At 32.5% G+C, this 24327-nt stretch overlaps 1 protein-coding gene across 2 annotated transcripts; it reads right to left on the bottom strand.

The window, feature by feature from the left end:
• Positions 1-8: 8 nt before the first annotated feature.
• Positions 9-24291, bottom strand: LOC132735702 (uncharacterized). 2 transcript variants are annotated; one of them, XM_060722684.1, is made up of 3 exons: positions 24185-24291; positions 18299-18962; positions 9-215 (listed from the first exon to the last, which is right to left on the bottom strand). In XM_060722684.1, exons 2-3 carry the CDS (start codon positions 18881-18883, stop codon positions 45-47), a joined length of 756 nt encoding a protein of 251 aa, XP_060578667.1. In that variant the 5' UTR covers positions 18884-18962; positions 24185-24291; the 3' UTR covers positions 9-44. The 2 variants fall into 2 exon arrangements, with proteins under 2 accessions (XP_060578667.1, XP_060578666.1); XM_060722683.1 differs by lacking the exons at positions 18299-18962; positions 24185-24291 and adding an exon at positions 11215-12444.
• Positions 24292-24327: the final 36 nt, after the last annotated feature.

The following is a 24327-nucleotide window of genomic DNA, read 5'->3' as shown; positions in this document are numbered from 1 at the left end:
ATTTTCTGCATTAATACTATTTCTTTGTTCTTTAGCTTCCAGTCTCATAACAAGATCGTCAATGTGACTAGACAAAATTTTCTTGCCCTGACCTTGGCTCGACCCACATACATGACCTCGTAACATGCTTTCGTTGGTTCCGGCTGTCGTGGTTCCATCTCCTCGAAGATATCACGCTGGGTAGCTCCACGTATATTCTGAAATAGCTCCGGAACCTACAATACATAAGTAGAAAATTGTTGACGTCATCTCAATAAGATTCTTTAGATAAATCTATATTTTTAAAATTTTCACAATATATATTAAGTATTCCTCTGTCTATCTTTGTTTACATTATGCACATTACAGCTGTCCTAATGACACTTTGCGGTTACATTTTTACAATTTAAACCACAATATACACCAACATTTATAACTCCTAGTTTTAGAGTGTTTTATACAGTAATAAATCATTATATACATGAGAGTATCCCTATCTATAATCTTCACATTTCTTACTTTCTTAACTAAAGTCTGTCTCCTCATAGATCACAAGTACAAAGGAGCTTAAAGAGATATGTTTTGTCTTATATGTTAAGCTCTTGTTAAGCTCACTATCCCCATCTAAATATACAACAATATCTTTCTTTTCTGTTTACATGGAAGGAAATGCACCTGGTAGTCAGTTAAAAAATCATCAATTCATCATTTATCCTATTTAACTTGATGTTTTGATGACTATAATTGTTTATATCAAATTTATTTTAGATTAATGTATATAATATACCTCTAGCTTGTCATCTAGTTAGAATTGTTGTAATATTATGCGAGACACAACCGTCTTGTTGCAATAAAAATATTATAAATCTTATTCAAACTTATGAAGGCTAAAAAAACATCTTTAAAACAATCAAATCATGAACTATATAAGAATGATGTAAATCAACCATACCTTTATATCTACATACACATATATAAATATACCTGCTTTGATTGCCTCAATCTGGATTTTTCAGGTTCACAATAAAATCAAATCTATCATGAACGCAATCAATTACATAATTATGTACTAAAAATTTTACTAGTGATTTTTTTTAAATTCAAATGAAATACTGCTAAAATTACTTCACACAATAAACAAAATAATTAGTAACACTTTTTTAAGGGTTTCAAATTTATCATCACAAAAAAGAGGTTATGACTCATAATGTACGTAACAACTCTAATCTTAATTGGCGACGCCGGTGAGCGGCGTCGTCTTTTATGGAACGCTTTTTATTTTGGCCTATGGAAGGAGCTGTTATTATTAGCAGTTAATTTCATGTTGTGTTAATTAGATTTATTTTGATTCGTAAAAATCAAGTAAACAAATATGTTGTTATATTTGTATTTAATAACTTTATATTAAAAGCATGTGCATTGTGATATTATTTTCACGAAATTGCAGGCTCAGATTAACAGCTTGTCCCTTTGTTTTATTGACAATACTAAAACCCGGATTTCGAATATCGTTGTGGTCTACATTGATGCTCATTCATTTATATATTTTTAAAACTTTCCTACAAGAAGAAAGTTCACCTGCAAATGAGTATTAGGATAGGTAATGGACTGTTGTAAACGATTATCCTATTGATTTTATCCATATAACGTTTATCTGTTGAACAGAATGGTTGTTTTTACAAAGTGTACCAGTATCCGGATGTTGACAGCTATCCGATTTTCTGCAATTACTGCTGTCACATGGCCATCTACTTTTTTATGAATACTTGACCATTAATTTGCATGGCATAATTAAAATAAGCCTGCAACATTTCTTAATTTTGATGTTTAGGGTGTTCTTTTGGGTTTCATGTTTTCTTTATTTCAAGGGGAAGTAACTCATGTTTACTAAATTATTTGTTCTTTTCTATCTTAGGTATTACTTACAATTTTTATTTTATAATATATGTTGTTTGGTCATCAAAAGCATAGAGGCCCTGATGAGTGAATATTGATATATATATACTTTTACTGGCTTTATATACCCAATATTTCATATTTATTTAATAGAAACTTGGAATTATTAATGTTATGTGCATACATTTATATCTTAGTATATTGGTATGATGAGACTTATAATATTTCTGAATTTAAAGAATTGCAGTTATATCATTATTATTAAAGGGATGAGACTTTCATTTAAAGTTATAAATGATAATACATGTATTGATTGAAAATGTCCTGAAACTTGGATCAAGCAATATAATTGATAAAGCCTCAAAAAATCATGTTCTGAATAGTTATTCTAATTTTTTTCTAACATGTGCATAGTTTGAAAAGGACAGCTTCTGCCTTATCTATTTGTAATGGAGGGACACCGGTCTCAATCTCCAGGTCTCCTGAGTCAACTCGACAACAGACTTTTCATAGAGTAGATTGTTACTTGTCCTTGAATAAATTTGTACACTAAATTTTATAGTGGGTGATTTGTGCCACATGAAAACCAACAAAGTACAAAAAGTAACCGGGCGCCAGATGAAAACATGAAAATACAATCTACCACAAAGTGGTTCGTTTGTTGCATTTTCATGTTTTCGCCCGGTGCCCTTGATGTAAAATACAAATCAGCCTTCATAAATTTTTTATCATAGATATTGTACATGTATTAGCACAGTTATATTCACTTTCAAATTGACCTGTTATAAATAATGGCACAACCAATAACTGTCTTAGCCCTTTTTAGTAAAAATAATTATACAATAATAATTATATAAGTTGTTATTTTAATTAAGACTAGGAGTATGTAAGTTTTTTTTTCTTATTTATTAATTAAGAATTAATTATCTGTTAATTTAAAAATCTAAATATCTGTCATGGTTTAGAACTGTTCACTATTTAGGGGAGAAAATGTGTAAGCGGCCAGATAGCTCAATCGCTACAGCCGCGGTACATTATTCTGTGGGTCACAGGTTTGAGTTCTGGTCAAGCTGAAAGTTTTTCTCATCCTGTTACTGCAAATAACCATGAGTTTTATTCACTATGCTCTGTAAACATCAGAAATTCAAGTACATGAATCAATATAGTGGGGAAAAAGGTTTAGGTTTAGAACTGTTTCATTATTAAAGAGAAAATGTGTAGCCGGCCAGATAGCTCAGTTGGTCTTCTGAAAGTCATGGGTTCGAGTCATGGTCAGGCAGTTTCAGTCAGGGTTTAGAAGTGGTTTTTCAACTGACACATGTTTGATTCATTTAATAGATTGCATTTAATTTGAAATGGACAAAGGCAGTATTGCGTGATACTTTTAGATCTACAAAAAGCATTTGGTACAGTTGATCACACTATACTGCACATGAAGAAGTTCTTTTTTCTTCTTCTTCATGGAACTTCAAGCATCTGCCATATGTAATGACATTCTTGCATGGTTCAAGTCTTATCTCTGATAGCAGCTGGTGAATGTGGCTGGTACTCCTCTCTGAATACCTATGGTGTCCCCCTGATGTTCATTATAGGTCCTCTTTTATGTCTAATATATGTCAATGACATGTCTGCAACCCTAAGCAATAAGCTTTTATTATATGCACAGGCACAAGTATCAGACCTGGGAAGAAAAAATATTACCAGATTGATAAAAAAAACCTGTGTTCATCTTTAAAAAGTGTCACAAACCAAAAAAAAAAATGTAAATGATGACCCCCTTTAAAAATATACTTTAAGTTAATAGGGGGTCATTATTTACATTTTTTTTTTGGACACTTTTAAGATGAACACAGATTTTTTATTAATCTGGTCATAATTTTTTCTTCCCAGGTGTGATACTTGTGCCTGTCATTATATGATGATAACTCAGGTATCCTTGTATCTGGTAAAGTAAATCTTAAGATTGGTTTATTGACTATAAATTGTCTTTGCATCTTGGCAAGACAGAGTCTATTCTTTTTGGTTTAAGTTTCAACTTAAACTGGGCCAAGCCTCCAGGTCACATGAAATGGTACTGCTATAAAGTACACACCTTTTGTTGAGTATTTAGATGCAAACCTGGATCAAATTCTTTTGGCGTCGCCCTTTGATGCTTTGCATCAATGCTTTTCTTGTATTACATTTGAAAAATTTTGAAGTAGATAAGTTTAATCAGTATGATATATTAGCTGTAGTTTAAGTATTATCTTGCTTAATATTTGTAATACACCAATAACTTGTAACCCGTGCCCCACCCCACAGGCAAGGAATAGCAGGATTTTGACTTCAGGATATATATCTAAACTCTATTAAAGGCACCATTATGAGGCTCATGCTAAGTAAACCCATCATAATCTGCATCATTTAAGGATGACTGGCTTTACAGTAGTCATCATAGTCCTACGCCATAACCCTAACTAAGCAAATGTGAGTTTTTCTCATCTAACCAACGGTAAAAAAACAAACTTTTTTTAATTTCAAAGTTTACTACCATTCACAAAAAAATGATCAATGTGGATACATTCAATATTAACTAGTGCAACACCACCAAATTGTGACTGTGGAAGTTTGTTAAATTTGTAGATTTGTTATATTCCTAAATATTTTTTAATTCCTTAGTAACTCTATTTGTTACACTGTTAAATCAGTGTGACATCTGTCCAGCATTGCTGGTGGAGGATTTATCAAAGACCAGACAAGACTTCAAGCATAAAGTTGAACACGACTGACACTTCAGGATTATAATTTAAAGTCTGTAACAGAAAATTCCAGGGTACTTTTAAGTAAGTAACTTTTAAGTAAATTTAATTGCATGTCATTTTAAACAAATGCCACCAAAGGAAACTATAACTGAAAGAGACTACTCAGCCAAGCAGCCATATACAGTATTCTTTAAGGGTCATATCAACTCTATTTTTTTATCTGGACCCTCCTTGTTCTCAAGGACCTTTTGAAAGTAAAGGCCCTATATACATATTGTCAGTTCAAGGTGATATTTCATGTCCAGGCCACATTTCTTGTCCACACCCTTCTACACTTCTTGTCCACATCCTAACTACAAACTCTAAGTTGTTATTAATTTCAAAGCTTTATTATTTTATTGTTCAATAACAATAGTGAAACAATTCAAAATTTTTAATTATCATATGGCAGTTGATGAAATTACAATTGACGTTCATCCACATGATGATAAACCTAACAGTACAATGTTTATAAATAGTTATTATTATTGATTGAAGAGTGATTGACGTCTCTGACCAACACTGGCAAACACAAGAAATAATGTAACTCTCTCATATTAGGAGCATGATGCAGACGGTTTTATCACTTTCATGATTACAAATCACTAGCAATCTTTATGCACTCAACCATGAATATGTATTAACTTTATGATTAAAATGTCTGAATGTCTCCATTTTATATACAAAATTGTTAACAAAGCTGTAACCCAAAGAATGCTGGAAATAATACTGAACAATTTCTGCCACCAATAAAGAATAAGGCCAGTCTGACCAGGGTTTTATACAGTTTATGAATTTTCACCATGATAATCCTAAAATTGATAATGAATTTATCTAAGTGTAAATTTGACAAGACGTACATGAAGTAAATTCATCATTTTAATGGTTTCTACACTAAACTCAGCTTATAATGATGTAGCTTATAATGATGTAGCTTATAATGATTATAATGATGTAGCTTATAATGATTATAATGATGTAGCTTATAATGATGTAGCTTATAATGATGCTGTTAATCTGGATTTAACAATATAAATTTGATGGTCCCCAAAGTATTGTTATAAATTATAAGTGATTGCAAAGTTTACAGTAATATGGACTTTGACTTGAAGAAGTACAAGCAGTCTCAAATACTGGACAGCTTATTAAACATTGAGGATTAAGATGTCCCTTGAGGGGGTCAGGTAAAATGATATCACCATCACTCACATTTACTGAACTACCAACATACATGTACCATGTTTTGTATGCAAATACAAATACGCATGCAAGTTTCAGTAAATGTATACACTTTTTTTAAAATAAATAATATGGAAATGAGATTTATACACTTCAATTATCAAGCTTATAGTGTGTTAATTGAAGCTATGATAGGTCAGTCAAAAGAAATTTTAAATATACTAAAATTTAAAGTTTAAGAAAATTTCATTTTTATTCAAAATTAACTCAGCAAGATTTTATTACGATACATTTATGTTTCCCCTCTTTTTCATGTTGATCTAAGATCTGCCTTCAAAGTTACACCTAATTTCCCCTAAAAACATTGGTCTCTTTTAGAGCTTCAATCCAAGAATTGCTTCATGACAATACAAACAGATAAAAATGACAAAAATATGAAACTTTTTGGCTTCAACCAATCAATACATAAAATAATACATGCCATATTGATAAGTGTCTGAAATTGTCTGAAAAATATGAGAAGTTAAATGTTTCTCAGAAATGATAAGCAAGAATCACTCATTCTCCTTACTGATGATTTTGTTTCCAGTTGTAATTTGGAGATAATTACTTAATATATTACAAATGGCAAGTAGAAATTTGGGATATTATATCTGTTTTATTATAGAGGGAATTCCCAGTATAGAAATATTATATGATACAACAAAAAGTGCTCCTTTCGTTTTGATTGAACAATATATAATAAGAACAAATACCAAAGCTTCATGCACTATCTATGTTTAACCTCTCTTAACTTACTTACTTACAAACAACTTGGGGAAAGTATGGGGTTTTTTCGGGGTTTTTTTAACAGCTCACCAACAATTTAAGATCACATGGCGCCGAAACAGGAAAGATTAATCGGGCTTACCTCAGGTGTTACAAAGTTAAAGCAACACCAGGGGTCAAAACCACCTTACCTGCTGGAGCTAAGAGATGCTTAGACTCCAGTAAATTCAAACCCCCATTAAGTTGCCTCTTAGGATCATGCAAAGATAAATGGTGGCTGCAATTCTGATACCTCAACCCTTAACCAAAACGGTAACAGCTTCATTTAGTCACCTCTTATGATCATGCATGGATAAACTGTGCCTGCAATTCTGATGCCTCAACCCATAACGGCAACCTCTTCAGCTACAAAATGGCTGAAGAAGTAAAGGGAGGTGGGGGGGGGGGACATTTTGCAAACAAAAAAAAACAAAAAAAAACCACGCACATCTATTACAAGTGCTATATAAATAGTGGCATACAATACAGGAAGAAATGAAATCTAAAGCATGTATACTGTCAGATTAAATCAAACATTTTGTTTCCTTGTCACTCATGTTTATCTCTAACTTATGAAGTTACAGATTTTAAGTCAGATAACTGTAAACAAACATTATATTATGTATAAATAATAGCCAATCTGCAAGGGTTGTAATTCTCTTATTATTCTTTAACAAACTTTCCAGCCTATTTATAAAGTTTCAGATAATTCATCAAAGTAATAAGAGAAAATATATCTATATATGGTGTTCATTATAATGTCAAACAACTAAACATCGTATCTATCTTTCCAGAGCCTTAAATAAATCCTACAATAATTACAGAAGTGTAACCATACACTAGAGAAAAAATCTACATCATCTTTTATCAACCTCTTAATATTCCACTTCCTAGACTACTGAACATCCATGTTAATTCAGCCCTGAGTTGAGAGGCAAACACCTTAACAAATAGACTACTGCACATTGTAAAGGTACAATATGAAGTATTCAATGAAGTTTATTTATTTTCAAGTTTCATAGTGATATACACATATGAATCCTCATGTGCAATTTTTTATCTAATGGACGATATTTTAGCTACGATATGTCAAAATATAGCAACCTCGAAAATGATGGAGTATAGTAAAGTAGACAATCAGACAAGCAATAAAATAATGTTTTCTAACCCCTAACCACCCTTTTTTATGGTTGTATATTATTTACATCACACCAACACAGTATAGGTCAAAACCACTAGTCCACTACCATGCTGGAGTTTCAGGTTATTAGTCTTAAGCATCAGTAAAGATCTGGGCTAGCCCGACAATCTGTATAGTCTGACCAGGCTATGACTAAACAATTTTTTTTTTCTTAATTGGTATCCAAAAAATTGGCAGTTCCAAAAATGGTAGGAATGGGCAAGTCCATTTAAGAAATTTGGCAGATCAGGGGTTAACATCTAAATATCCCTAACTCGAACTCCTACATGCACAGAAAAATGAATTTCACAAACATTTTTTGTATCATTTGACTTGTATTTGCAAAGGTCATATTTGAATTATACAACATAAGGATTCTTTTGAACAAGTATAAATCAAATCTATACATAAATAACAAAGACATGGCTAACAAGTTTTTTTAAGTGAAATTCACTAATTTGACCTTATGTGTCAGGGTTATATTTAGGTTAAGGTCAAGTTCATTCTAATGTCCCAAAGATTGTTTTGCCCCAAGTTTGTAGACAATCCATTTACTGCTTACAAAGTTATAGCCAATTAAAGCAAAAATAAAACTCGGTAATTACAATAATTTGAGCAAAAAGGTCAAGGTCATTTATGAGTGAAGGTTAAACTAAGTTTGATCTCCCTTAGGACACTGTCATTAAGGTAATTGTATTCATGTACAACTTAGACAATTCATTCATTAATAACAAAGTTAAAGTGATTGTAGCAAACATCAAGCAAAAATCAATAATTTGACCTTCAATGTCAAGGTCATTGAAGAGTGGAGGTTATTATCAATTTGGTCTACTTGAGGGTCTTGTCTAAAGGATTGTTGAGTTTAATTTTATAAATACTAACAAAATTAACACAATTTTAGCAAAAATCAAGGAAAATGCAAACATTTGACTTTGAAGGTCAAAGTCTTTTAAAAGTAAAGGTCAAGTTCAGTCTGGCCAATTTGAAGGTCTTATCAAACCGGATGTTGTGTCAAAGTATGAAAAAAATCCATTTGTAATTAACAAATTACGGCTAATCATAGCAAAATTCAAGTTAAGCTCAGTCCCAGGTCAACATGAAGGTCTTGTCTAAATTATGGGCTCTTGTGTCAAAAAATGAAGGCAATCCCTTGAGAAATAGAAATATTATGACCAACGTCAAAGTATTTTGATGGCAACAGCAATGACACCATGACAGTGACAAAACCTCTTTTTTTCTTTGAAAAAGTCGAGCTAATAAGGAGTGCTAGGCTTTCCTATAAAATGGAGGATCTTACTAAATTACAACAAGGGTGCCATAGTCACAAAATACGCCCGTTTACGAAAAAGCTTTAGATGGAGATGGGGGCATTATGGATAAGTGTTATCTAGCAAGCAAGTTTTTATTCTTTGCACTGTGTTGTTAAATGAACCTTAAAACAAATCAATAGGGAAGATATGCACAGAATGTGTGACCTTGACCTTGGTTGCAGGGACCTGAATTTTATGCACGGCACTCAGCCTCACAATGATGAACATTTGTGCCAAATTATATTGAAATCCCTCTATGCATGTAGAAGTTTTGCTCCAGACAAGTGTTTTTCTATGAGCTCTAACTGTGACCTTCACCTTTGACCTAGAGACTTGGTTTATGTGCAGGGCACTACGTCTCATGGTGGTGAACAATTCTATAAAAGTAACATTAAAATTCCTCCATGCATGTAGAAAATATGCTCCGGACAACATCTGGATATTTAATCATCTCCAGTGACCTTGACCTTGCAAATATTAACCTAAATTAAATGTGTAACACCTGTAGTCATGATAGTTACCATTTGTGCTACAATCCATCAATAAATGATGACTCAATGGTCCCTATAACCATCTTTAAATTTTTATCTGAACTTTGACCTCTAAGTGTAACCTTGACTTTGGTCGCAGGGATTTGAATTTTGCATGCGACACTCAGCCTCACAATGGTGAACATTTGTGCCAAGTTATATTGAAAACCCCTATGAATGTAGAAGTTTTGCTCCGGACAAGCGTTTTTCAATGAGCTCTAAGTGTGACCTTGACCTTTGACCTGGAGACCTGGATCATGCATGGAGCAATACATATCATGGTGGTGAACATTTCCATAAAGTATTATAAAAATTCTTCCATACATGTATGAGATATGCTCCAGACAAAATCTGGATATTTCACCATCTTTAGTGACCTTGACCTTGCATATATTGACCTAAAGTACATGTGTCACAGCCGTAGTCATTATAATGACCATTTGTGTTACAATCCCTCAATAAATGATGATTAAATCGTCCTATACACATCTTCATATTTTTATCTTTTTTTAAACGGGCGTATAAAAAGTACATGTAATTTAATAACTAAAAAAATTCTGATTTAAGATTTTATTCTAGGGAAATACATTTCATTACAATTCTTAATCTTTGAATGAGCTGAAACTGATATTTACTTGAAAATTAAAATATAATTAAATTTCTATGAGAAAGTATTTACATTTGATAAGGTAATTACTGTATGATCTTTATGAACAAAATACCAAGTCTACAGAACACCATAGTTATCACAGTTAAGAATCTTGACCAATGAATGAAACATGTGTTAATAAATGTTACATTCTTTACAACATACTCAAGTCCAAGAAAGAGGATTATTTCATGCCCTTTGATTAAATTCTATTTTTTAGATCAAGGGGAGTAATTGTGTAAGTCATTTATGAACAAAGTAATAACTTTGTTGTCTCCCTTTGATTAAATTCTATTTACAAAATCTGGATATTTCATCATCTTTAGTGACCTTGACCTTGTATATATTGACCTAAATTATATGTATCACAGCCATAGTCTTGATAATGACCATTTGTGTTACAATCCCTCAATTAATGATGACTAAATGGTCCATATACACATCTTCATATTTTTATCTGAACTTTGACCTCTATGTGTGACCTTGACCTTGGCCGCAAGGACCTGAATCTTGCACGCGACACTCCGCCTCACAATGGTGAACATTTGTGCCAAGTAATATTGAAATCCCTCTATACATGTGGAAGTTTTGCTCCGGACAAGCATTTTTCAATGAGCTCTAAGTGTGACCTTGACCTTTGACCTAGAGACCTGGTTCATGTGCGCGACACTGCTCCTCATAGTGGTGAACATTTATATGAAGTTTCATTAAAATCCCTCCATACATGTAGGAGATATGCTCCGGACAAAATTGGACGCCGCCCCCGCCCGCCGCCCGCCGCCGACCGCCCGCCCGCCCGCCAGGGGCGTTCCCATAATACGTCCCGTTTTTCAAACGGGCGTATAAAAATTACAAGGTATTTACTGAAAAAAATATTTCAAAATATTTATTTTCTGCATCTTACCGTATCAGTTATTTCAACAACATGATCAGATGTTTTGTTTTGTGACAAGATAACTTTGTTCATCATTTCTTTCTTATATATCAATGGAAGTGGCATCGAATGTCTTTTACTTTCATTTTGAATTAACGTCCTTTCGCGCAGACCTGGGTAAGAGGACTGCCGGAATGCCGGATTTTTTTCTGGTATTTCTTGTTGTAAATTACTTTTTGCTGCACATTCCTTTTCTGAGACTTGACATCTATCATTTTGAGGTTCACAACTTCTTCTCTTACAATTATTATTAGTCTTTCTTGGCACACCAGCAATTGACCTTCTCTGACATTCACTGGGAATGCCAGACCCTGCTTCCTCTGCTAAACTACTCAAAGAATATCGCTGAGTGTCATTAAATGTTCCTGAAACCCTTTTACGGCAGTTATTGCTAGAATTTGTTAATTTAGTATGTCTTTTACAATTACTCAACATCGGCTGCTTTGACATTTCATCACTTTTGTTGTCATTGTGGTCTATATAGGAAACAGATCTACGGAATCCGTTCCCAGGACTGTTTACAGAGCTGGATCCCGATAACCCTGAAAACTCACTTACGGGTCTGATATTTGCATAAGATGAAGTCCTTAATATTTCAGGTTGTAACGATTTTGCTGAAAATGACAATGACCGCAAAAAACCTTTGCTTCCTGATTCAGTAATTTTGTTAACTTCCTCTGTTAGACCATGTACACTGTTCCAACATGACAGCATTGCCGACTCATTCCAAGATAAACTATCTGGTGAGCCCGGGGACGAAATGTCACTACCAGGTGATTCACAACGAATGCTGTTTATATTTTCTGAGGTACTCCCAAAATAAAATTTCACTGGTTTCTCTACATCAACCTCACGTCTTTGTCTTATTTGTATATTTTCCATTTTTTTATATATTGTAAAAATTTTAACTTTTATTAATTTTATTCATTAAAACAAGTCCATCTTATCATTATAAACATATTTATCAAAAGATATACATTCACGCCAACTTCAATCCAAAATGAAAATGCAGGTTTTTTTTATTGATAATGTTAACCATTATTCATATCACAAGGTGTATAAAACTTCTTATCCTAGCTGAGCTCTTATAAGGAAGTTTCTCTACCCATTTATAACAAAGGAGTGCAACAAAATACAAAATACTTATTCAAACAAAAACAAAAGAAATCTTGACTTTTTAGTAAATACATAGATAGAATAGCACTGTGACAGTTGTTAAATGAATAAGTAAAGTACGTATATAATGCTGCAACAAATTTTTAACCCGGGTTCCAAAACAAAATTTCTACTCTTATAAACCAGATTTCCTGAACAATTTTAAACAATTAAGTACTATTTCGTTTAATTGTATTTGAATTCTTACAATATATACCGAAAGTCATTATCTGCACACTTGAGATGCTACGGAAAGATTGTTGTACTCTCTTTGTTCAATACCAGTAGACAAAAACAACTCCTGGTTCCGCGGGTTATCAAGAAATTCTCCATGTCAAACTCAGATCTCAGGTATTTGATTGGTCAGAAACTCCCACAGAATGTACATTGACCAATGAAAATCCTGAGATTTAAGGTAAGATTTAAGGTAAGACTCAAAGCCAGATAGGGATTCTTTACGTAGTATAACTTAACAATATATAATTTAAATTTAGAATAAAAAATAAAAATAACATACCTAATCAATCCAAACAAAACTATTTATGTACAATATTTAGACATGTACTGTTACAAGAATTGGAAGATTACCAAAGATTTATACCATACAATTTAGATAGGATTTTATTGTATATATAATGACCTTATAAAATATTGATATGCAGTAAGGCTGCAGTGTAAACAAGGGCCCAGAACTTTCAACAATAATCTCTATAATCATCATAAATGTGACATTAATAAGTTATCATTCATTATATAGTCAATAGTTACCGTAAAATTCCTATTAAATGCCCCCGGGGGCTAAACATTTTCCAAAAGGGGGGCTATAATTACAACACGTTTTTCCTAAATCCAAAAATCATTGAAAATACATTTAGTGTAACATGGGTTGGTAATAACATTAAAATGTGTTAAGATTTTAAAGTTTATGTGATACATTTTTGTGTTTACTATGAAATAAAATGGATTCTGAAGGATTTGAATAAGATTTAGGATTTATTTAAGAGTTCACCGAGCGGTGAGCAGATTTTTTTAGGGGAGGGGCGTTTATTAGGAATTTTACGGTAACTGTGTTACAGTAGCCAACAAAGTAGGAGATTGCTGAAGTCAGGATGACTTCTACTATTTTTGTTGTTGTTGCTGCTGTTGTTGTAAGGGTCTAATTATACTGTACATGATAATGGTGACATTCCAGCTCAAATGCTGGTGACATCATACATTTATAAGTAGCATATTCCCCAAGCACATGTTCATTGGTAGAAACCCACCCCCTCAATTAAGATAATCTTACTATGTTCTAGACAAGTGTTTAAAAAAAATCTATCCTTTTCAGCCACTGCATAGTTATGTTTTATTTATATATATAATAATGTGGCCTTTATTCAAAGGTGGTTATAAGCTGATGTGTGTCTGTATTAATGTATATCTGCAAGTCGGTCTATAGTTTGGTGTAAAACAGTCTTTATTTAAAGGAGGTCATTAGCTAATGTGCAACTGTATTAATGTATATCTGCAATACAAGAGCTTGGTGTTAATTCTGTACTGGTACTTCATAGTATTACGAGTTAAAACATCTTTGCATTAACCACCGCCTTTACAATAACTGATTTGTTTTATGTTTAAATGGACATCTATTATTGCCTGCTTTACAAATTTAATTCTTTACCTTTAGATATAAATGTACATGTATAAACCATTATGTAAAAGGAAGAAATGATTATTACAATAAGATAAGAAAGTGCAAAACATTTTCATCCTTGTTTTTGTGAACTATGATATATCGTCTTCAGCCTACTGTTAAGCCAACTTGAATATTATCAGTACAAAAGAGGTCTGTGTCAATCAAGAAAATCATTAAGACATTTTGATGTATTTAAAAAGTTTAACTTTTTCACACCAAGGTATAAATTTACAAATTTCCGTAACTCTGTGCCTGCTTTTACTTTATTTTGGAAAATGACTTTCAGAATTGTTGAAAATTTGCTGTTGCCTTATTTTTTAAAATAATTATAGTGCATTATTTTGTGTTTATGTTCATGCACTTGAAGCATGCACAAAACAACCATTTAGCCCTCTGAAGTTAATCAATGTCTCCCTTATGTCCCCAGTATTGTGCCAAGCTTGATTCAGTCAAACTGGACTCTATGTTGTTAGCTGGTTCATTGTCTTACAAATTAAAAGTGATACGGATAAAAGGTATTAATTTAAACAGATTTAAATAGTCTATTTCTCTAAATTCAGATTTATTTAAGTTAAGGTATTTATAAATATTTCTGAAAAGAAACTAAACATCCTCTTTGACAGGCTGTTAAATCCCTGTGTAACCACAGGTCAAATGTTTATTTTCCCTAAAATTGTAACATTTCTCAAACTGGGCTAGATACTGGAAAAGGTCTGTTTGAAAACAGATTAAAATTGTTTTTACTTTGATGGATGATAAGACTTTCTTTAAATCACTCTTGAGGCAACTTCCTGGGACAGGGTAACCCCAAGTAAGGAACACAGACAATCCATTAGCTACATGTAGTAAGATAGCTTTTTCACATGATAGAATTCAAAATCACTATGACCTTTGACCTACTGACCTAAAAATCAATAGTAGTCATGTACTGGCCATGATCAACCTTCACTTGGAGACCAAAGCATTCTTTAGTGATTAGTCAAGGTCAAGACCATGGTAACCTTGAACTTTGACCTCTAAATCAAAAGGGATAGATATCTACTAGTCATAACCAACCACAACAGTTAAACTAGGACTTAGGCCAAGCCGCCAAAGCATTCACTAGTGTTGATTGTACAAGCTTATAGCAGTCAACTGACAAGGCTGTGGTGACCTTGACCTTTGACCTTAAACTTCAGTAAGGATCACTTACTGGCCATGTGCAATGTCCCTATCAAGTCACATAACCAGGGCTAATACCTTCTCAGTCACTGAATAAGTGAGAAGTAGTTAAAACAATTTTTTATAAGTTTAATCTACAATACTGAAGAAATTTAACTTTGAACAAAATACATAATTATGGCGAAGAAAGTAAATATCATACAACTTTTAGTAAGATGTAGTTAATCACTTCCAGTATACTTTATTTTAAGCTATATCTATTTTTCAATATTTTAACTTTAAAATATTGACTTGACTTGATACTTTTTAGGTAACACAAACCAAAAAGTTAGGAATTTTTAGGTAACACAAACCAAAAAGTCAGGACTTTTTAGGTAACACAAACCAAAAAGTTAGGATTTAGTAATTTTATAATGTAAAATCTTTATCTTTGTCTAGTCTTTACAATTTAATCATCCTCCAAATTTTAAATATGATCACACTCATATTAATGTGAACCTTTATAACGTGTGCTTCTGAAGAGGCCTTATGTAAATTAAATGTAAGTATGGAAAAAAAAATAAAAAAATAAAAATTTATAAAAAAATAAAGAACAAAATAATCTGGAAAAAAATACAACAGATCTGATATAAACTTTTATAAACTATTTGCCTTTGTAAACACTATATTATTATTCTGCATCAGCATAATTATATTATGCTGTTTTATCACCTTTTCTTTATGGCAATAAGAAATAATTAGCCTAATTTCTATACAAATTTCAGCTCAGAAATTTGTTGCATATATGTACATGTAAGCTGAAACAGAGCCTAATTTCAGATATAAATATATATACCCTTTATATAACCTTTGCTAGTACTTTCTATGCAAGAGATCATATATCTATGAATATAAAACTCTTCCTTGTAGAGAGTCACATAATCAGAGGCAAGTTTCAAAGGGAGATGAAGATGTAGGAAAGTCAATAAGTGAGGGGGCGCTCACTTCTCCTTCTTAATTGTCTCTCCAACATTGATTAAAACAGCTTTAACAATCACATAATGCTCTAGCAATAATAGCAACACTGGGGATAATTGAAACCACTTAGTATCAATAAAACACTATTCAAAATAAGCTAAATTGTGTTGCACAGGCAAGCTTTATCAGCTTATAGAATATTCTAAACAAGTGATATATATTTATATACAGTAAAAATTACACAATATTTGTTTGACACATTCAGTAGATTGACATGGCATTAGGAAATCTCTCCATGTTCAAAACATGTTTCAGAAGACAATACAATACAAAATGAGACCAAAGTCAAAATGGTTAAAATACCCTACCTGACAATGCTTTTTTCAACAAAAAAGATTGAAACTGTATTTTGAACCAAAAACACCTGAAGTTCCCTTTCAGTAAGAGGCTGAAAGAGCCTTATAATGCATAATGTACAAAGCCATATGTAAAAGGTGAGCCACTTTAATAACTCAATTAATTGTCTGATTCCTACAGAGAGCATATGACAAATAAAAATGCTGTTAAAGTGTGATTTATATAAAATGCTTAAAAGAACTAACATCACTTTATACATGTAAATGTATTGCAATAAGCAAAATATAACAAGAGCTGTGACCTGTCGGTAGGACAGCATGCTCGACTATTCTAAGTGTTTGATATTAAAAGAGCCTTGATAATGTAACATTTTCTAAATTAACAAAAGGGCCAAATTTTTCTTTAAATCCATGTTATGGCTATAGGTCTTCGGGAGAGTCCTATTATGCTCTCAAAGAAGTGCATAAAATTTCAACTTGTTTCAAAGCGAGATGTCAATGGAATAGGAAAATATCTGAGGTGGTATGCAACTTGAACGTAAATTCTTAGTCAGTATCAATTAGCATTATTATACTCACCCTTGTGACAATTTTTGAATAGTCAAGCCAATACTGACTATCCAAAAAATTTTTATTGAGTATAATAATGCTAATTACCTATGACTACATAAAATTGACTGAAAAAGGTACAAAGGCTTGTTATTAAGGTGTTTTATCAAGTAAATCACTGCTTTATTATTATGAATGCATAAAATTGTCCCAAAAAAGGCACAAACTCTTCAGTAGTTATGGAGATAACAGCTTACAAGCAAAACTTTTCCATGAATTTATAAGTTGAAAAAGGGGAGAAAAATCAGCCTAAATGCAAGATAGAATTATGGATCTTGGTCAGTGACCTACAATTATGATTCTAAATGCATATGTGAAGTTTTAAATAAATATCTTTGATAGTTATTGAGATATGTAAAACTTGCATGTAAACATTAACCAAGAGACTAAGTAGAAAAGGGGAGATGAATCAGCCTTAATGCCAGTAGAGTTATGGAACTTGGTTAGTGACATACAATTATGACTCTCCAATTATGACCCTAAGTACATGTGTAAAGTTTCAAGTAAATATCTTTGAAGACCTTTAACCTTTAAAGTTTAACCAAAATTTCTAAGTTTCAAAGGGGCAAATAATTCTGCAAATATTACAGGCAGAGTTATGCGATTTTGCAAACTGATGTACATTGTTACTATAAATAAGTATTGTAAGTTTCAATTGAATATCTCAAGCAATAATTGAGATATTTGAATTTACAAAAAACTTTAACCAAATTTCTAAGTTAAAAAGTGGCATAATTCTGAAAATATTGTAGGTAGAGTTATCCAACTTGTCAATCTGATGAACATTGTTACTATAAATAAGTATTGCAAGTTTCAATTGAATATCTCAAGCAATAATTGAGATATTTGACTTTACAAAAAACTTTAACCAAAATTTCAAAGTTAAAAAGGGGCATAATTCTGTTAATATTGTAGGCAGAGTTATCCAACTTGTCAATCTGATGTACATTGTTACTATAAATAAGTATTGTAAGTTTCAATTGAATATCTCAAGCAATAATTGAGATATTTGAATTTACAAAAAACTTTAATCAACGCAGACGCCGACGCCGGGGCGACTACAATAGCTCTCATATTCTTCGAATAGTCGAGCTAAAAATATATGTGTATAACAAAAAGTAGAAAGAGGTTTACTCACCACGGCTTCTTCATTTGCCAGGAACACATGGCACTCAAAGTCACTGTAAAGAGTCTGTCGCTGCAGGTAAGCAAAACAGCGTGGATCCTGATGTGTTTTCGCAAATCTTGACAATGTGTGAAGATTATGCTCAAATACAGTTTCTATTTGTTCCAATCCTTCATACGCTACTGCTTTTAAAACACCTTTATGTACCTGAAGTTGTACTTCTTTGAACGTGTCCCTACTACGCCTAACTTCACCCATTACCCATGGCATAGCTGTCTGTGGTGGGAATCGACGGTCCAAACGTGAGCTTCCCAAATAAATTACAACATATTTCGGGTATTCATTGTCTGCGCCATTGATCTTTACTCCAGGTTCATCCTCACTCATTATACCATTTATCTTTTCCTGTTTTTCTATCTTTGTTTTTTTCTTATCCATTTTAACAGGCTTTTTTGTTTTAGCCTGCATGTCATCATGTTGACTATTACTTTTACTTCTTTCTTTCACAACCTTCGCCTCCATGTACGCCGAGCACAAATGAACAACCTCGGGTGACCCACATATTGGACACACTGATGTGACATCAGACGATGACATGATAAATCAGAGTAATGTACAGTTGAAATCCAGCTTATGTCCACATCCATTCATACCACATTTACCTCACAACCATTAACTGTCAAGAAGAAAAACAGAAAACAATTTGGATTACAATTTAAAGCTCAAGTCAATGTCCTCATTTCTAAAGTACTAAAGTAAAGCAGAAATAATCAATAAACAAGGCGAAAAAAATTGAATTTCCAGACTGACTGCCTTTCTCCTATATATATTTAAGTACTACACCTTAAACTGTCACACATCAAAAAGCATTACAAGTGAATAATAATATAGTATACCAATCAGATGACATACTTAAGTAACTCATCTTTTCACCAACAAAAAAAATATAAATAAATAAAAACAAAAACAAATCAAACAACATTTATATCTTGTAACACCTTCCTTAATCTTTCCTTTTTAAAAGCCAAATGTTTAACATCAAACTAACTCTTCAAAAAGAAGACAGATATTGACCATTTTTCCGTCTGGAGGTCTCTAATGGAACAGTTATTGGAGGCTGGAGAAAGGAAAACTAATGACAAATAGAGGAAATGTTATGAAGCAGTACTACAAAGCCCATACAGCTACAGGTTGAAAGACGGCATTTGGTAACAAAAAAGTAGAAAGAAAAATCAATTTCTTATATTCATTACTATTCTATGTAGATTAATTAAAGACAGAAAGTATCATCAGATGGTTCTAAGGATTATGGGAAATATTGTCAACTTGCTGTTAGAATAAAGAGCATTACTTAAGGTGTCATCTTTTCCAGAGAAAATTCACAAACTTATGTAAATAAATAGGGAAAAAAGATCTGCAAGGCATAACCATAAGATTTCAAAATAAAATTCAGTCTCAGGCAAGCCAACCTTCTTTTAATTTTGAAGGGTGAATATTGACGATGACAGTACAGTGAGTGATATATCTAATATTATTCATCACTTGCATACAAGTCTTACATACAAGTCTTTCAGAATTTCAGTAATATACATTAAATACTAAGGATAAAATTGTTTTAAGTATTGTTTATAAAATAAAATGCAGTCTGCAGGTTGTTTTTTTCTGTGAAAAAAAAAATGAATAAACAGACAGGGCCCTCAATTCACAATTGTTGGTACAAAAATTCGAACCTTCACAATTTTTTTCCAAAAATGAAAAATATGTATATATTTTCCAATTTAAACACAATCCTAAATCCCTATTGAAATGCTTTTTGGAAACAAGAGGGCCATCATGGCCCTGAAATCGCTCACCTAAATATGACAACTCTCCATGACAATACAGGACTTTTATTTGAACAAACATGGAAGACACCTATTAGAATATGTTTCATGCATAATATCTAAGCTCTAGCTCTTTGGGTTATTTTTAAAAGAAGATTTGTTAAGTTTTTACTCTATACATATAAGGAAAATCAATGACCCCCGGTTGGGGCTAATTTTGATCCCAGGGCTTTCGTTTGAACAAAAAGAAAAAAATTGTCACTAGAAGATGTTTCATGCTTAACATATCTAAGCTCCTCTAGTTTTTTGTGTGTTTTAAGAGAAGAGTTTTTAAGTTTTAACCATACACATATAAGGATATCCAATGACCCCTTGGGCATGGCCAATTTTGACCCCAGGGCTTTTATTTGAACAAACTTAGTAGAAATTCATTAGAAGATGTTTCATACTTAATATCTAAGCTCTAACTCTTTGGGTCTTTTAAAAGAAGATTTTTTTAGTTTTTACTATATAAACATAAAGGGAAAATAAATGACCCCCCAAGGGCTGGCCAATTTTGACCCCAGGGCTTTGACTTGAACAAACATGGTAGACACCCACTAGAAGATGTTTCATGCATAATATCTTATCTCTAGCTTTTTGGGGTATTTAAAAGAAGATTTTTTAAAGTTTTTAGTCTATACTTATAAGGGAAATCAATGAACCCTTGGGCGGAGCCAATTTTGACCCCAGGGCTTTCATTTGAACAAAATTGGTAGACACTCACTAGAAGATATTTCATGCTTAATATCTAAGCTCTAGCTATTTTGTTTTTTTAAGAGATGATTTTTCAGTTTTTACTATACATGTATACATAAAAGGAAAATTAATGACCCCCCAGGGGCGGGGCCAATTTTGACCCCAGTGCTTCTATTTGAACAAACTTGGTAGACACTCACTAGAAGATCTTCCATGCCAAATATCTAAGCTCTAGCTTTTTGGGTTTTTTAAAAGAAGATATTTTAAGTTTTTTCTTTTGGTTGCAATGGCTACCAGGGTTCTGCATGGTATTAAATTCTTTAAACAATTCACCAAAGGAACATTCCTGTGAAGTTTGGATGAAATTGGCTCAATGGTTTATGAGGAGATGTTGAACGGTAGGAGGGATGCCAGACAAAAAACGATCACAAAAGCTCACCTTGTCACTTTGTGACAGGTAAGCTAAAAAAATGTAATAATTTACAACATGAGCAATGTCACTATTTTTGTATGTGTAGTCTGAAGGACAGCTATTAATTCCCTTCCGCAGTGAACATTAATGTGTACTTCTTGACCTTTTACCAACCATGACCTTGATGTTGTGTCATGCATATCGAAGCACATAATCTCACATTGGTGGTTATTTGTGCCAAGTTATTTACAATCTTCCATAAAGTCAAAACGTTATGGAGAACTTATAACCTTGACCTTGGGTGTAGCAACCTGGATGTTGAACTTTGTAGATTGTGTCATGGTGGAGATCATTTATTTTGTACCAAGTAATTTTAAAACCTTTGAATCATCAAGAAGTTATAGAGCGGACATGAAAAATAGATGTTTTTAGTTGTGCCAAGTAATTTCAAAAAAAAATCAGCGGTTTAAAAGTTATGGAGCAGACATGAAATGTAGAAATTTTATCATGAAATGAAGACTTTTTAACATTTGACCTGTAAGTGTGACCTTGACCTTGGGGGTAGCAACCCAATTATTGCGCTATGCACACTGTCTTATTTTGGTTATCACTTGTGGCAAGTTTTTTCCAAAGAAAAATCAGCAATTTAGAAGTTATGGAACGGACACAAAATGTAGATTTTTTATTATGAAATGAAGACTTTTTAACATTTGACCTTTAAGTGTGACTTGACCTGTGGGAGGGAGCAACCAAATTATTGCGCTCTGCACATCGTCTCACTATGGTGATCACTTGTGGCAAGTTATTTCAAAACATTTTCAGCAGTTAAAAGTTATGGAGCGGACATGAAAGTGTTACGGACAGACATCTTACCGAATTGGGATATTAGGGACCATTTCTTTTGTTATTTTCTTTTGTTTAATAGAGGGCCAATGGCCCCTTACTCTATTATTACGGAATGAACTCATTGGTTCTGTTTACAGTTTGACGGCCCCCTATCCCTATTTGGTAGAGCGAATGGACTGAAAAATAGTTGCCTTGTCTCTCACCATTTCTCCCAGTTTGCTTAGGAAAGTGAAAACAAAGTCACCCTTATTTGGATAAACATCTGCAATAATTTCCAAAGTCAAAAATTGTTCATGCTCAGCCTATTTCAGAATTTTCATTGGTTGGTAAAATTGGAAAACAATAAAGTGATAAACGGTAATACATTTCAGGGATTTTTTTTTTTGGCTTATTTTATAACCGTTATTGGGTTATATTCCCAATTAAAAATAGTATATTATTTTCCCAATCCACAGGAAAATATTCCCAATTGAATGTAACAAAAAAAATATTGAATAAAATTTTTAAAATCTTTGAAAATAAGGGCTTCTTCACTGTAATAGTGCTTAAATGTTTGAAGATTCCATCCTAGACAGTAATTGTTTGCATCCATTTAATCAGCATAAAATTTCAGTTATGCATTTTTCCCAATTTTTAACAAAACACAGCTGAAATTCCCAATTCCATGGGTACGGGTTATGTTCCCAAAATCCTGGAAAAATTCCTGCACTTTTGCTAGCTTAAGGCCTTCAGCGTATCAATTTATACATTGTGACATGACTTGAACGGTGAAGACAGATCCATAGGGAAAGTCCTGCGCCAGGAATCTGAAACACTCTATTAATTTATTGAGCATGCCAAAGTTTATCATATCCCGATAAAACTATATGTTTAATCTGTTGATAACCAAAGTATCAACATTTAAAAGACTTATTACAAACATAGACTACCTAATATTTTCTGATAGATAAAAGAATTCAGCAATTGACCACCATCTTGCCAAAATGTCTGACAACCTGATTACAAGATTGACATTTATGGTTAAACCTGTGCAGACGGTTAAGAAAACAGTACCATGTGCTTTTAACTCTTTTTATAAATTACTTTTTTTTTTTAAAAAAAGCAATTTATTTACTTTTGTTTTCAATAAAATTTTTTTTAAGTACTAAAAATAAAAGAAAATTAATGAAAAAATTATCTTGAATTATGAGATTTGATTTGAAATCATGTCAACAAAGATTTATAGATATAGTTCATGACAACTCAGTTCTCCCCCTTTTCTCGTAAATATACGCTGTCTTGATTGTTTTTTGTTCCGCCAAATTTTCTTGTGGAATGTGCTTTGGGTTTTTGAGCAATTTCGATATGACGTTGCTTTGCCCAGAAGCAAAAATATCTCAAAACGACATCATATTTATAGGACTAACTTAAGTTTTGTAATTGATGTTTCACATCTAAATAAGCAATTTTATTGACAGTAAAAATATTTGATACTTTAGTTAGATCCTGCCAATAACACTCGCGGAGGAGATAGATGGATTGATACAATTATCCTGTTTTCTCGTATTCCCGGGGAGGGGGGGGGGGTAAGGACTAAACTTGGTTGAATTATATTTATAAAACATTTTGTTACCGTACTTTTTTGATTATGTCTGCTACAATTCACTCAAATTGTCAATGGAAGGCTAAAAAATGAATAATCTTGATTCCTTTATCTGGCACAATTATTTGTGGACTTTTTTCTACGGCGCTGTCTTCAGTGATGCTTGTCTTGAAAAATGAATAATCTTGATTCCTTTATCTGGCACAATTATTTGTGGACTTTTTTCTACGGCGCTGTCTTCAGTGATGCTTGTCTTGTCACAGTATAGTAACTTAAACTGTTAAATATTGCCATTATAGGTACGTTGTTGGGTAAAATGTGATCGAATTGTTCGTATGATACGAAGTATCCCTTGTTGCAATAATATGTCAACAGTCAAAAACGATTTATTTGATTTTGTTACAATCTGCTTATCTATATGTAACATGAATTATAATCAAAAGTGAATTACATCTATATGAATTGCAAGGTAATAGAATGAAAATGCACAGTATTACCATCGATCAGCTGGCCTCCATGTTATGACGTCATGTTGTCGTAAACAAATTAAAGAAATAACTATGTTTAAAAGTAATCTATCAATTTCAATCATATATTTATTGTTGGTTTTTGTACAATGAACATGTCTGATGGATAACGA

This window comes from Ruditapes philippinarum, unplaced genomic scaffold, assembly GCF_026571515.1.
Source record: "Ruditapes philippinarum isolate M1 unplaced genomic scaffold, ASM2657151v2 ctg2234_1_1_1_1, whole genome shotgun sequence".
Classification (NCBI taxonomy): domain Eukaryota; kingdom Metazoa; phylum Mollusca; class Bivalvia; order Venerida; family Veneridae; genus Ruditapes; species Ruditapes philippinarum.
The sequence above is the reverse complement of the archived record's forward strand: the minus strand, read 5'-3'. Positions and strand labels throughout refer to the sequence as shown.

Excerpts from the sequence above, each read along its gene's own strand:
- LOC132735702 (XM_060722683.1), bottom strand. The coding sequence starts at position 12,126 with ATGGAAAATATACAAATAAGACAAAGACGTGAGGTTGATGTAGAGAAA. Across the intron at positions 216-11,214 it reads TTGTTGAAATAACTGATACG|GTTCCGGAGCTATTTCAGAA; the intron begins GTAAGATGCAGA and ends TATGTATTGTAG.